This window comes from Sminthopsis crassicaudata, chromosome 2 (genome assembly GCF_048593235.1).
Source record: "Sminthopsis crassicaudata isolate SCR6 chromosome 2, ASM4859323v1, whole genome shotgun sequence".
Classification (NCBI taxonomy): Eukaryota; Metazoa; Chordata; class Mammalia; order Dasyuromorphia; family Dasyuridae; genus Sminthopsis; species Sminthopsis crassicaudata.
This window is the reverse complement of record NC_133618.1, coordinates 448,994,232-449,007,406: the sequence shown is the minus strand read 5'-3', so window position 1 is coordinate 449,007,406 and position 13,175 is coordinate 448,994,232. Positions and strand designations below refer to the sequence as shown.

Here is a 13,175-nt window from a genome sequence, read left to right as displayed (position 1 = left end):
TTGGACATGAATTACCTAGCTTATTCACTAACTTTCTACTCTTTACCTTATAATCTTATGGAAGAGATACATCTGAAGTTGTAAAGAATACAAATAGTTCCATACAGCAATAAAAGTTACATCTGGGTACAGAGATTAAGAATGTTTTTTCCCTAAATATATGATCTGAAACTTGAACTTGAAAAAATTTGAAAATTTAACAAACTCCCAGAAAAATAAACAAAGGTTACAAATCCACAACTAGCAGTAACTCTGCTAGGCAAAGAATTTTCTTTCACAAAACCCATTCCTTTGGGCTATTCTCCCTCTGAGAAAGCTTTGTTTTGGGGCATGAGGTATATATCCAACAATGCCAGGTAGAAGGGCTAAATGAGAAAACGATAACAAAGCAACAGAACTACAAATCACAACAGTAAGCCAAGCTAAGAAGGAGTCGATGACTCTCCAGTATAACAGAGAATGTGTCAACTGTCTGCTTCAATGGATGTCCTTGCAAATATCTGAAAGCACTTTTAACCATAGATCAAGTGTCAGCATTGACCAGCAAAGCAACTACAATGGGTGAGTTCCAAAAGAAACAAAAGATGATTTGTAAGAACTTCTGACTAACTGGAGCTTACTACATACAACCAAATAATACAACTATAACCCTGAAAAAGACAAACAATACATACAAAAGAGGTTGCCCAAAGTTCAACAGCAAAAAGTGTATCCTTGAGGAAGATGGTATTGGGTGGAAAGGGTACAGAGTGAAAAGTGATGGTTACATGAGGAGAATTGTAGATTGTATTTTAAATGCAGCCAAATGAAAAAGAGACATTTCTGGGTATGCAATCAAAATGACAATTGCATCTAAGGAAAAATAAATTTAAATGTTTTCAATCTTGATCAGAGAAGTTCATTCAAATATGCTCAAGCAATTTTCACCTTAATTGCACCTCATTGAGACTACAGAATTACCAAAAACACTGCACCAGTAAAAATTCAAAAGCTCAAGGTTAAAACACAATGTAGTTTTTGAACTGTATTTAGCCATCAAAAAATATTTTTCACATTTAAATTTGGTATTCGAATGTTCCAATGTCTAAAAGGGCAATACATTATATAAATAGAAAAGGGTATAATTTTTGAAAGGTCCTTTTCATTAAAAATAATTTCCCTTAAGTGTTGTGTACAACAAATGAAGAGGTCCCTTCACATTCCATAAGATGTCTTTAAAGTAATACTAGTCTAAGCCAGCTAAAATGTATTAAGTAAGTAAAGTGGCGAACATGTAAATTGGAGTTTGAAGGCCTCCAATTTTGTAAGTCAAGAGTGATGATACACTTCTAACTTTCACCTTTCATGTTCAAGCCATTGATCTATATTATATGCAAGATTAGACTATAACCAGATGTTGTGAGACAATTTGATGTAGCAGAGAGACCCTAGACTGGGGAATGATAAAATTCGGATTTTAGTTCTGTTTCTGTTGTGACTCTAATATTTAAATCCTTGATGTCTAGGTTTCCTTGAACTTTGAAAGAGCCAAAATCTCACCAATTTTGGTTCTCCTTCCATGAATGCATATCATAATTCCTCTATATCTCACTAGTTGCTATCACTTAAAAATTATATCTGTAGCCAAACATCAGAAAGCAAAATTTCTTCACATTTAGTTAGATGGGCCCTCTAAAATGAGATAGTTTACTGGGTCTCTGCTAAAAGCCTTTTCAGCTTTCCAGCAAGCAAATCTAATTAGGTGAGGCCCAAAATATACCTAAATTACATCAAAATCTACCCTATTAATAAGCTATGCTATAGTAAATTACCAATGTAGGAAAAACAATTTAGAAAATAAACAGCTTGGGAAAGCTAAGCCAAAATAAAAAGAGAGACTAATCTAACCTTAAAGGTCTCTCTAACAAACTTCAGTTCATTTTATCAATGATAGCACCATTAATATTTGTCATCTAGCTGTTTCAGTCACATGTGACTTTGTGACCCTATTTTGGGGTTTTCTTAGCAAAGATATATATTGGAGTGGTTTGCCATTTCCTTCTCTAGCTCATTTTATGGATGAGGAAATTCATCTCAGAATTAAGTGACTCGCTTAGTATCCCATAATTAATAAGTATTTGGGATTACATTTGAAATCTGAGGTCTTCCTGACTCTAGATCCAGTGCACTCTAGTCACTGAGCTACCTAGCTGCCTTACCATTAACAGTAGTCTAGGTAATATCAGTTTTTAAATTTAAAAAAATTCAAATAAAGCCTTAATGTCAAAGAATACCAGGAATACAGCTCTCATTAGAAAATAAAGGCTTTGAGAAAAAATAGAAAAAGCAAACACAGGGAAGGAAATAGGTAGCTGGGACAGAGGGAGTAATAGGAAAGATGTAACAGTAAAGAGAATATCTTACTTCTCAGGATTGTCTGGAAATTTGATCCGAAGTTCTTGGTTTTTATAGGACCTCTTCTCAAATGTGAGAATCATTTTCTTCACTGAGCTTTCATCTAAAGGTTCATCCTGATTCAAAATAAACACATAAATAAAAATCAACTTCAGCCCTTAGTGATATCTACTTCTCTGAACTCTACCAGCTTTCACTTATTATATGTCCTTCATTTGGCACTTACATCATGCCTTATATAATACTAACTGTATATCTTGTCTCTGAAACTAGGATGCAAATCCTAGAGGTTAAGATTCAAGTCATAAACACCTCTGAATTCCCCAAAGCAGCTAAAAAAAAAGTTTGCACATAGAAATTTATTAACTAAGTCACATTAACTAAAAGAGAAGAGTTGGAAGAAAAACCAAGAACCATATAAGATTTGATCAAACCCATTCCTAGTCTTCAGATAACAATCAATAATTCAAGTTCTTGGAAGTCAAGAACCATATCTTTGTTTACTTTTACATCTCCCCTACAACATGCATTATATAATCACATAGAGCAAGTAAATACTCAGAGGAAAGAAGTGATAAAAAGAATTATTAAGCTAATTATTTATAGCAATGAAATTCACAGAACCAGAGAATATAAAGGAAAACTCTAACTTCATTTTATAAATGAGGAAACTGAGGTTCAGTAAGATCATTCAGATAATGAAAAGTAAAGCTAACACTAATGCTAAGGTCTAACTTACCTTTTGATGCTCTATTATTTGTCTCCTATTATCAAGGGTAAAAGCTAAGATGTAATTCAAATTTCATACTTGAAATAAAAATAACTATAAAACTAGCTAAGTCACTTTTTGTTGTTTCTTCAATATTTCTACTGATGGTTTATTAGAAATGTGTCCATTGTTTCTCTTAATTGTCTCCTAGTCATAGTACCATAGTACCAAGAACCAAGCTGGCATCTAATACCTCAAAGCAGCCTCAAAAATAGAAACAGCTGAAAGCCCACAATAGAACACTAGAAAGATGGGTTTCTAAAAAGCCATTTAAACAATGTTTAAATTAGCATTTACTAGACCAAGAGGCCATATTTCCTTTTGTTGTTAATATTTTCCCTGCTGATTACCTGTAAGTCTTTGAGTTTTCTCAAACTCAAAGGTCTTTGAGTTTACTTTTTCCTGAGGTCATTTCATTCTCTTTTTTTTTTTCCATTCTAATTTTCCCCTATTCACTTTATAACTCTGGTCCCTCTGATGGTAGTTTCCTTGGGGCTGAAATTCAAAGTGTCTCAGGCTTCTCCCACACGTGGCAATTCAGGATTCACCAGTGTAGGTCTCTAACCTAGATGATTTGAGGATAGTCAGAACTGACTTCAGCTAGATGCTGTACTCCTTCCCTCAAGCTCAGTGAAATGCTAAACATCTGATGCATTGTCTTTCTTTGTCCTCTGGACAGTTCAGAGAGCTGCTGGTACTTGGATTGCTGCTGGTGCTACTGGCTTGTTTGCCCCAGTGCCAGCAAACAGCTGATAGCCTTGCCAAGCTAGTGCTACAGAATTGTGGCTTCCAGCAGGCTCTTGCTACTGAAGGGTTGTCACTTGATGAGTTGGCTATCTGTCACTACCCAAGCAAATTTCCATAGCCTGAAGATGGCACTGAAAAGAGGGAAGAGATATCTGGGGGTGGACTTAGATTTTATTGTAAGCCCTAATCTGTGTGTAAAGGCACCTGCTGGTACAGCCTCGGTGTGGGTAGTGTGGGAAATGGCAGAGGGGCACCAATTTTTTTTACCTTCTTTTGAGTTATAAGCGTGTCCTAGAGCATGATCTTTAGCACACAATTGTTTTGAAAAGGTCTGAGAGGTCATGGAAATAAGAGAAAATGTCTAGTTGCTCACATCTTATTGCTCACATTCAATTCAATTCCATAAATATTAAAGTGCCTACTATGTATAAAGTTCTGGAAATTTAAAGACAAAATTAAGATAACTCCTCTCAAGGAGGTATTTTTTATACTAGTGGAGGGGTGCAACCATAAATATATAAATACTAAATTTATATAAAGTAACAATGCCAATTAATTTCAAGATGGAGTGGGTTCCAACTACTTGAGATAAGAGAGTGAATTAAGAGAGATCTATATAAGAGACAGCTTCTGAGCTATGCTTTTTAAAAGACAGATTCAATGAGGTATAGATTTCATTTGCTCTAATCCTTCCCATATCTCCCCATTCTCTTTTTTAACCACAAGTTCCATTGCCAAACAATTCCTGACCACAATACATATTTAAATTTATAAGAATTGCTATTGAAAAGAAAACCCTAAGAGCAGTTCTTTTGAAAAACAAATTATTGTTCCCTACCAATTTCATAAATCCAATTCTGATTTGCGTAGCTATTCTGAAATGGGATATACCTCTACCTATATGTTCATTTTGGCTAAAATATTTTTTAAACTTCGGAATTTTTTATTTAGAGGTTTCTGGAGTCATTTATTGAGTTCTACTATCTATATATCCAAACAAACTATTATTTAGCTACTGGGGTGAAATGCTCCAATATTATCACTAAACTTTTACTAAAATTATCTAGATTGATAAAGAAAGGTTACCTCATCCTCAAAAGACTCATAAAGACAGGCTTTATTCCTCCTGGCTAACTCAGAAGAGAAGAGCACACCAGAATACAGACTGTTTACAGGTCTCCCCAATTCCTAGTCTCTCCAAGGCTTTTGCTTTCCTCCTTTAATTTCTCTCAAGCAGCAGGGGAATAGTGAATTATCAGTCTCTACCATCAGCCACAACAGCATCACCAATAGCTCAACATCAGAAACCAGAGGGAGATTTCAGAAAGATGAATGTTGGTGATGCAGTACAAAAAGGACAATAATATTTTACAAAGTCACATGACTCCACTGTGGCAAATATCACTTGTTTTTCATCAAATAGGACTTTGGTCGCAGGGAGAAAATAACTCCTGGACTTGTAGCCATCCATGTGTCATTTTTACAAAATGATCTCTTCTCCCCTGTCCCTTAAGAGAAGGGCTAGTCCCACATTAGATTTCTGTCTCCTAGGCTTGAAACCACTTACCCATGACAGCTACTATCCTAATCCTTTAGTCTGAGCCTTGCCCTACATGGGAATTATGCCCGCCAATTAACTGTTGCCGAAGGGCTAACAGATTGAAGAGAAACTGGGAAGGAGGTAGGAGGGAAGAGTACTACATGCCATCTAAATCCTCACAGAGCTGCTGCATTTTGAAAGGACTGTGAGAAGTCAAAAAAACATTTCCCACTACACATTTTCAAAATGTCACCCCTGGAGAGTCAGACTCCAAATTCAGGACTGATGAAAAGCTTTTTATGAGACGGTACATAAAAATAAAACTGATTTTATAGCTTAGTTTTTAGTTTAATTTTAGCTAAATTCACATTTAGCCAAAGAAATCAGACCCCTCCTTAAGACTGGAATGCCATATAAGATCTACAAAGCAGGAGAGTTAAAACCCTATTCATCCTTTGAGGATCATCTTTAATGCCCTCTCCTACATAAAGTCTTTCCTTATCCCCTTAGCCAAGAGTGATTCCTCCTATCCCTGAATTCTCTTGCATACTTTTATACTCCATTCTGTGTCATATATATGGACATGCTCTCATAGACATATACATAATGACTGCACGATGCAGTAGAAAGAGCAATGGAGCTTAGAGACCAAAGACCTAGGCTCCAATTCCACCCCTCTTCTTTACTAAATAAGTGCTTCTGGGGAAATTATTTTTCTTTTCTGAGATGAAGGCAGCACAGTGTAACACTGTAGTGCATACAGAACTCTGTTATGTGGAGTCAAGAAAATCTTGAGTTCAAATCTCACCTCAGATATGTATGTTAGCTGTGTCACATCACACAAGGTATTCACCTCTCTGTACCTCAGTTTCTTCATCTATAAGTTAAGATGGTTTAATCAGAAGCTAAGGCTCTCCTAACTCTAAATCTGTGATCTGAAAATCCTATGATCTGATTCTTATATACTATAAAAATAAAAGTAAATATGTTTTATTCCCTTCTATGATAAGTTCTTTTTCAGGACAGGAATTGTATCTTAGTATTCTATCCAAATACCTAGTAGTATAGTACCTCCCACATAGGAGATGCTCAATAATAATAATAATAATAATAATAATAATAATAATAATAATAATAATAATAATGAAATTTAAGTATAAAATAACTCCCAAACAGTTAAGAATGAATTTTCATAATTCAAATTGAACAAAATATCAGAAAGGAACAAATATAAACTAAAAATAAAGTTGTTTAAACAGCAAAGATAAAGGGTTTGTTTTAGTTTTGTTATTAATTCACTGATGCATTAATATTAAAATGATTCCTTTACAGTGAAAAAAAAAAATTTTTTTTTCTTTTCTGAGGCTGGGGTTAAGTGACTTGCCCAGGGTCACACAGCTAGGAAGTGTTAAGTGTCTGAGACTAGATTTGAACTCGGGTCCTCCTGAATTCAAGGCTGGTACTCTATTCACTGCGGCACCTAGCTGCCCCCAGTGAAAAAATTTTCAAAGAATTTTAAGAAATACAAGTAGAAAACACATCTATTTGTCACAAGAAAAGAATTATAACATACTACTTTTTTGTCATAATTCATTTCTGAAGACAAGTTCCCACAGATCTTACCCTTACCCTCACCTCTTCTTCTTCCTCTTCTCCCTCCTTGTCAATCATCTGAAGCAGCTTCTTTTTGTCATCATCAGCTTCTTCCACTGCTGTTCCTTCTTCCTCTCTATAGCGACTTCGTTCTCGGGCTCCAGCTTGCTTTCGCCGTGTCTTCAGTTCCTCTTCTTCATCATCACGGGGCCGTTTTGTACCCCTGTTTGGCTAAGAGAAAACAAAAATCACAAAATGCCAAGTTGGAAGGGAAGTTAGCAATCACCTAATACAACTGCTCATTTCATTGATGAGGAAATACCAAATCAGTAAATTACATGGAGTAGAGCTGAAACTAAAATCCATGCCTCGAGTCTTCCATCAATGCTCTTTCCATAATAGCAACAAAACTTGATTTTGTGTTTCCAGCTTGGCTGATCAAACCTTCTTTTTTTTCAATTTTAAAAGGTGGAAGGTAGCAATTCATAAATAAGATTCATTAAAATGAGACTTCCCCTATATGTGGCAACTGATTTGGCTCTATCCATCTTCCCTGAAAGACAAAATTCTTATTTGTTCTCTGTTTCATCCCTAGATATTTACCATTGTGAATAATTGTCAAGAGGATGCTAGGCACTGTAAGGTACACCAGTGATTTGTTAACACAGATAAATTTCCATTGTACAGGTTACATAACTGACTTGTAACTGGACATTAAGCTGATAGACCCCAATACACCAGAGGTGAAAGGCTATTCCCATCTATAATTAAGCTTCTGGTGACTCCACAAACCAGGTGCTTCAGCTACACTAAGCATATGACATTGCTTAGCAAATTCAAATTATACAATTTGGTTTGTAGGGTACCACCTGCTTTTCTTCACTCTATTCCCAGTCTCCCCGGGATAGATAATAATTTGATATTATTACAACCTATTTCCATAAGTATAAAAATGCACTATAGTCATTATATATCAAACCTACAAAACCTGTTGAAAACATGCCAATAATTTAAGACTATTAAAAAGTATGAAATCACTTCCACATGGAAAAAGAGAGAAAACTTGCTTGATCCAACAATAATGTCTTCAAACTGGAAATCTGCAGCTCCCCAGCAGGTAAGAACTTCAGCCCCTTGGGAGCACTAATTCTTTTAGGTTCATAAAACCAGGCCTGCTGTGATTCTGATTAGCATGAGCTTGCTGTAGCAGCCAAGTTAGGCAGCCTCGCCATGAAAAGCAGATTTCAGGATTGTTTATTCTTTGGGGGCAGAAGAAAAAGGCGGTGGACTACTATTAAAAGGAAAAAAGAAAACAGTGCCATAATCATGAAATGCAAAATGGATGCCAAGTGGCAACCTCTCTTTTACACATATCTCCCAACACACTTATAAATTCACTCCTTTGAAATATACTATTATAGTCATACCCAGAAAAGACTTTCTACCTCTAATATCATCTAGTGAAATAGCACCTTCCTCTGAGGGATCTAAAGCAGGTCCTTTCATCTTTACATTTCTATTTTACAAATGGAGAAATGGCATATTCAAGATTGTACAGGAAGAACTACTACAAAGACCCAAGAGTCTCCAGTTCCTACGCCTGCTTTGTCCTGATCTGACAGGCCTTCCCTAGACAGCAGTTTTTGAAACTACTCTCTAGAGAGGGCTCAATCAACAATGATTCCTGTAACCCACACCTCCAACAGATTCTGTGCAGAATAGTAAAAATGAAGGTATTTAGAAAAAGAATATAAACACTCATTAATCAGTCAGTGAATATCTACTAATCCCTTACTATGTCCCATAAGCTACGATTACAAAGACAAACATGAAACAATTCCTGCCCTTGAAAAACTTACATTTTCTTACAGAAAATCACACACACACACACACTCACTCTCTCTCTCTCTCTCTCTCTCTCTCTCTCTCTCTCTCTCTCTCTCTCTCTCTCTTAAAATATACATATATATATATAAATTAAAACAACAATCACGAGAAAAGATAATTGCTGGGAAATTTGGAAAATTTGGATATAAATAAAAACCCTGTTATCATCTGGTTGAACTAAATATGGGGTCAGTCATAAAGCCAAATAAAGCTTTAAGAGATATGATCCTGAATGTCAACAGGGTACATATATAAATTACTGAGAAGAGAATTACCTTCTTAATGTTATTGAATTAAGTGTCCATTCAATGAAAACTTTGTGTGAGTAAAATATCATTCCATGATCCCTTCCTCTCCCCTCAATCTTCCCATCATCCTAGACCATTAGTGAGATTCTAGTTTATTTAGAACCAATCCTCAGGGTTATGGATAGCATTCAACATTAAATCATGGAAAAAATGAAGTGATATAAGGAAAAGAGCAGTGATTGGGAGTCAAGAGAATCTGCTTTGGAATCTAGTTTCTGGCACTTATTACATGTAAGGCACTGGTTAAGTCCCCTTTTTTTTCCCCCCCTGAGGCTGGGGTTAAGTGACTTGCCCAGAGTCACACAGGTAGGAAGTGTTAAGTGTCTGAGACCAAATTTGAACTTGGGTCCTCCTGAATTCAAGGCTGGTGCTCTATCCACTGCACCACCTAGCTGCCCCTCACTTTAATTTTTGAAGTCCTAGTTTCCTAATCTATAAAATGAAAGGACTGGATCAGGTAATCTCTGAAGTCTCTTTCTAGCCCCAAATTCTTTGCTATTATGACTCTGAGAGACTAAGCCTTAACCACTTGAGAAAAGTTTGAGACAACATATACATTTATAGGACATAACTCCCACCCAAAGAGTACTGTACAGTGGTGACATCCACTGACTATTTGTCAGAACTGGTTGAACTTCAAGGATATCAACCTCAAGCAGACAAAGCTTATGAAAGGTTTCATAATTGCTGGAAACTAAAAGCATTTTATAAAAAAAGATTCCCACTAAATAGAGAAATAAAATTTATCACATGAAAGCTCTGAAAGAGTTAAAAATTAAACAAGCACTTATTTGTCTAAGCTACTTCCCGCATACTCAGGCATACTCAGACAATATCCAACCTAAGCTCTGGGTTTTTGTTTCTGTCTCTATCTTTGTCTCTCTCTCTCTCTCCTCCTTTTTTTTTTTTTAAATTAAAAAGCAGTGAGAAGCTATAGTTATAATGAGAGGCTATGGGAACATGAAGTTATATTGGGTTTAAAGTAATGTACCATAGGAAGAGGCTACATCACCAGAATGAATCCTAAATTAAAACTCCACTATGAAATCAACTCCATTTCCTCTGAGCATGCAATCCATATTATCAGCATTTACAATCTATTTCAATCTCAATTACAATTTGGGGTGAGGGAGTATGAAAAGAGAGATTTTTATAATATGTAATAAAAGTATCATTATGATAAATTATGAAAATACACAGAATGTAATTATTAATACAAAGATGACATTTGTATCAGAATACAACTATGCAAGAAATGACATGGAAGAATAAAAATAGATTAATTTTGGTCTTTTCCTCCTAACATACAAAATTATAGGAGTAAAAAGGTAAATCTATGTTGCAAGCTCAGAAGATTTTACCAACTCTTCTAAATCCTTAAGGTTTCTCTGATAAAAGTGTTTATAATATATTAACCAACAATAGTTATTTAAAAATCAATAAATATCTGCTTACATAGATAATATGGATTTTGATTTACATATGCTGACTCCTACAAAAAAGAATTAAGGTTTTTTTTAAAAGATATTCACAGGAGCATTTTAATTATAACAAAATGGCAGAAATAATTTTTAATTTTTATCTTTTATTTTAACATCAGATAAAATGAACATTTCTATGCACTTAGTATAACAAAAAAATTGTTATCTATTATGTATACTTTATCTTTTAAATATATATTAAATTCAACATATAACTTTTTTTTTTATTAAAGCTTTTTATTTATAAAACATATGCATGGTACTTTTTCAACATTGACCCTTGCAAAACTTTCTGTTCCAATTTTCCCCTCCTTTCCCTCACTCTTTCTCCTAGATGGCAGGTAGTCCAATACATTAAATATGTTAAAATATATAAAATCCAATATATGTATACATATTTATACAGTTACCTTGCTGCACAAGAAAAATCAGATCAAGAAAGAAGGAAAAGAACTGCAAAAGAAAACAAAATGCAAGCAAACAACAATAGAGAGATTAAGAATACTATGTTGTGGTCTACCCTCTGTTCCCATGGTTCTCTCTCTGGGTGTAGATGGCTCTCTTCATCACTGAACAAGTAGAACTGATTTGGGTCATCTCATTGTTAAAGAGAGCCATGTCCATCAGAATTGATCATCATATAGTATTGTTGTTGCCATGTATAATAATTTTAAGGGCCCTTTAAATGGGCAGCGCCACAGTGCATCGGGAGATTGAGGCCCAGAAGTAATTTCTGTGGATATTAGGACTGCCTTGTAGGTGGGATCCTGTCCATTTTGAGATAGCTTCGTAATGGGTGACTCTCTCGCTGATTGGCTGCGTGTGTGACCTCACAGGCCCTTTATAAGCCCACTGCAGGCAGCAGTCGCTCTCTTTAACCTGGCGCTCTTCACCCTGGCTCCCTAGCCTGGGTGGCCAAGCCGAGAAGGGTAGCCAAAAGAGGTAAAGAGTTTGGTAGTGAACACGTGGGTCTTCTGACCAGGTGTTCACTCGAGAACCAACAAGTCAGGGCATCAGTCAGGGCATTATGTGAGTAGGTATAATAAAGGCTTTTAAGATTACATGTGGCTATTCTTGAGTGTGCTACCGGTTATTAAGCTTTAGATTCAAGAGATTGTGGCCAGAGACCTTTGAAGGCCTCAGAGGCGGCGAGCCGGGTAGAGTTCACACTGCAAAGGTCAGTGGTCAAAGGTAATCTGTTGGGCCTAGAGCAGACTAGTAATTGTAACTGCCAGGAGAGCACAATACAAATAATCTCCTGGTTCTGCTCATTTCACTCAGCATCCGTTCATAGAAGTCTCTCCAAGCCTCTCTGAAATCATCCTGTTGATCATTTCTTACAGAACAATAATATTCCATAACATTCATATACCATGACTTATCATTCTCCAATTGATGAGCATCCACTCAGTTTCCAGTTTCTTTACACTAGAAAAAGGGCAGCCACAAACATTTTTGTACCTGTGGATCCCTTTCCCTCCTTTAAGATCTTTTTGGGCTTTATCCCAAATATATAAGCCCATAGAAACACTGCTGGATCAAAGGGTATGCACAATTTGATAACTTTTTCGGCATAGTTCCAAACTGCTCTCCAGAATGGTTGGATTTGTTCACAGTTCCACCAACAATGTCTCAGTATCCCCTCCAACATCAGTCATTGTCTTTTCCTGTCATCTTAGCCAATCTGAAAGCTGTGTAGTGATATCTCAGAGTTGCCTTAATTTGCATTTCTCTGATCAACAGTGATTTGGAACATCTTTTCATATGACTACAAATAGTTTCAATTTCCTCATCTGATAATTGTCTGTTCATGTCCTTTGACCATTTATCAAGTGGAGAATGGCTTGAACTATTATAAATTTGAGCCAATTCTCTATATATTTTAAAATTGGGACCTTTATCAGAATCTCTGAATGTAAAAATATTTTCCCAGTTTATCCTTTCCCTTCTAATTTTGTCTGCATTAGTTTTGTTTGTACAAAAATTTTTTAACTTAATACAATCAAAATTATCTATTTTGTGATCAGTAATGATCTCTAGTTCTTCTTTGGTCACAAATTCCTTCCTCCTCCATAAATCTGAGAGATAAACTATCCTATGTTCTTCTAATTTTTTTTATAATATCATTCTTTATGTCTAGATCATGAACCCATTTCGACCTTATCTAAGTATATGGTATTAGGTGTGGGTCAATGCATATCAACATATAAGTTTCAAACTTAGCTTTGTCTGTAATTCTTTCTGGCCTTTCACTCTTTTCAGAAAGCACACACATACACATACATACAACATTTTTTTCAGAGATTTTTTTACTTGTTTGTTTGCTACCACTACCTGTCTCCCCCTCTGCCCATCCTTCCACCTTGGGAATGGCAGACAAAAGAAAAACAAATCCCATGAAACAAATAAGCAGTCAAGCAAAATAAATTCCTATACTGACCATATCTTAAAATATA

General features: G+C 35.6%; 1 protein-coding gene across 4 annotated transcripts in view; it reads right to left on the bottom strand.

The window, feature by feature from the left end:
- The window catches only part of CTNNBL1 (catenin beta like 1), a 220,317-nt gene that overhangs the window by 151,098 nt on the left and 56,044 nt on the right, over positions 1-13,175 (bottom strand). For 2 of the 4 annotated variants that reach the window (XM_074292697.1, XM_074292699.1), the window contains exons 2-3: positions 7,080-7,274; positions 2,404-2,510 (exon numbers count right to left, since the gene is read on the bottom strand). In XM_074292697.1, coding sequence (XP_074148798.1) covers positions 2,404-2,510; positions 7,080-7,274 — 302 coding nt within the window. The remainder of the gene's footprint in view (positions 1-2,403; positions 2,511-7,079; positions 7,275-13,175) is intronic. The other 2 variants (XM_074292698.1, XM_074292700.1) reach the window with 1 other exon arrangement.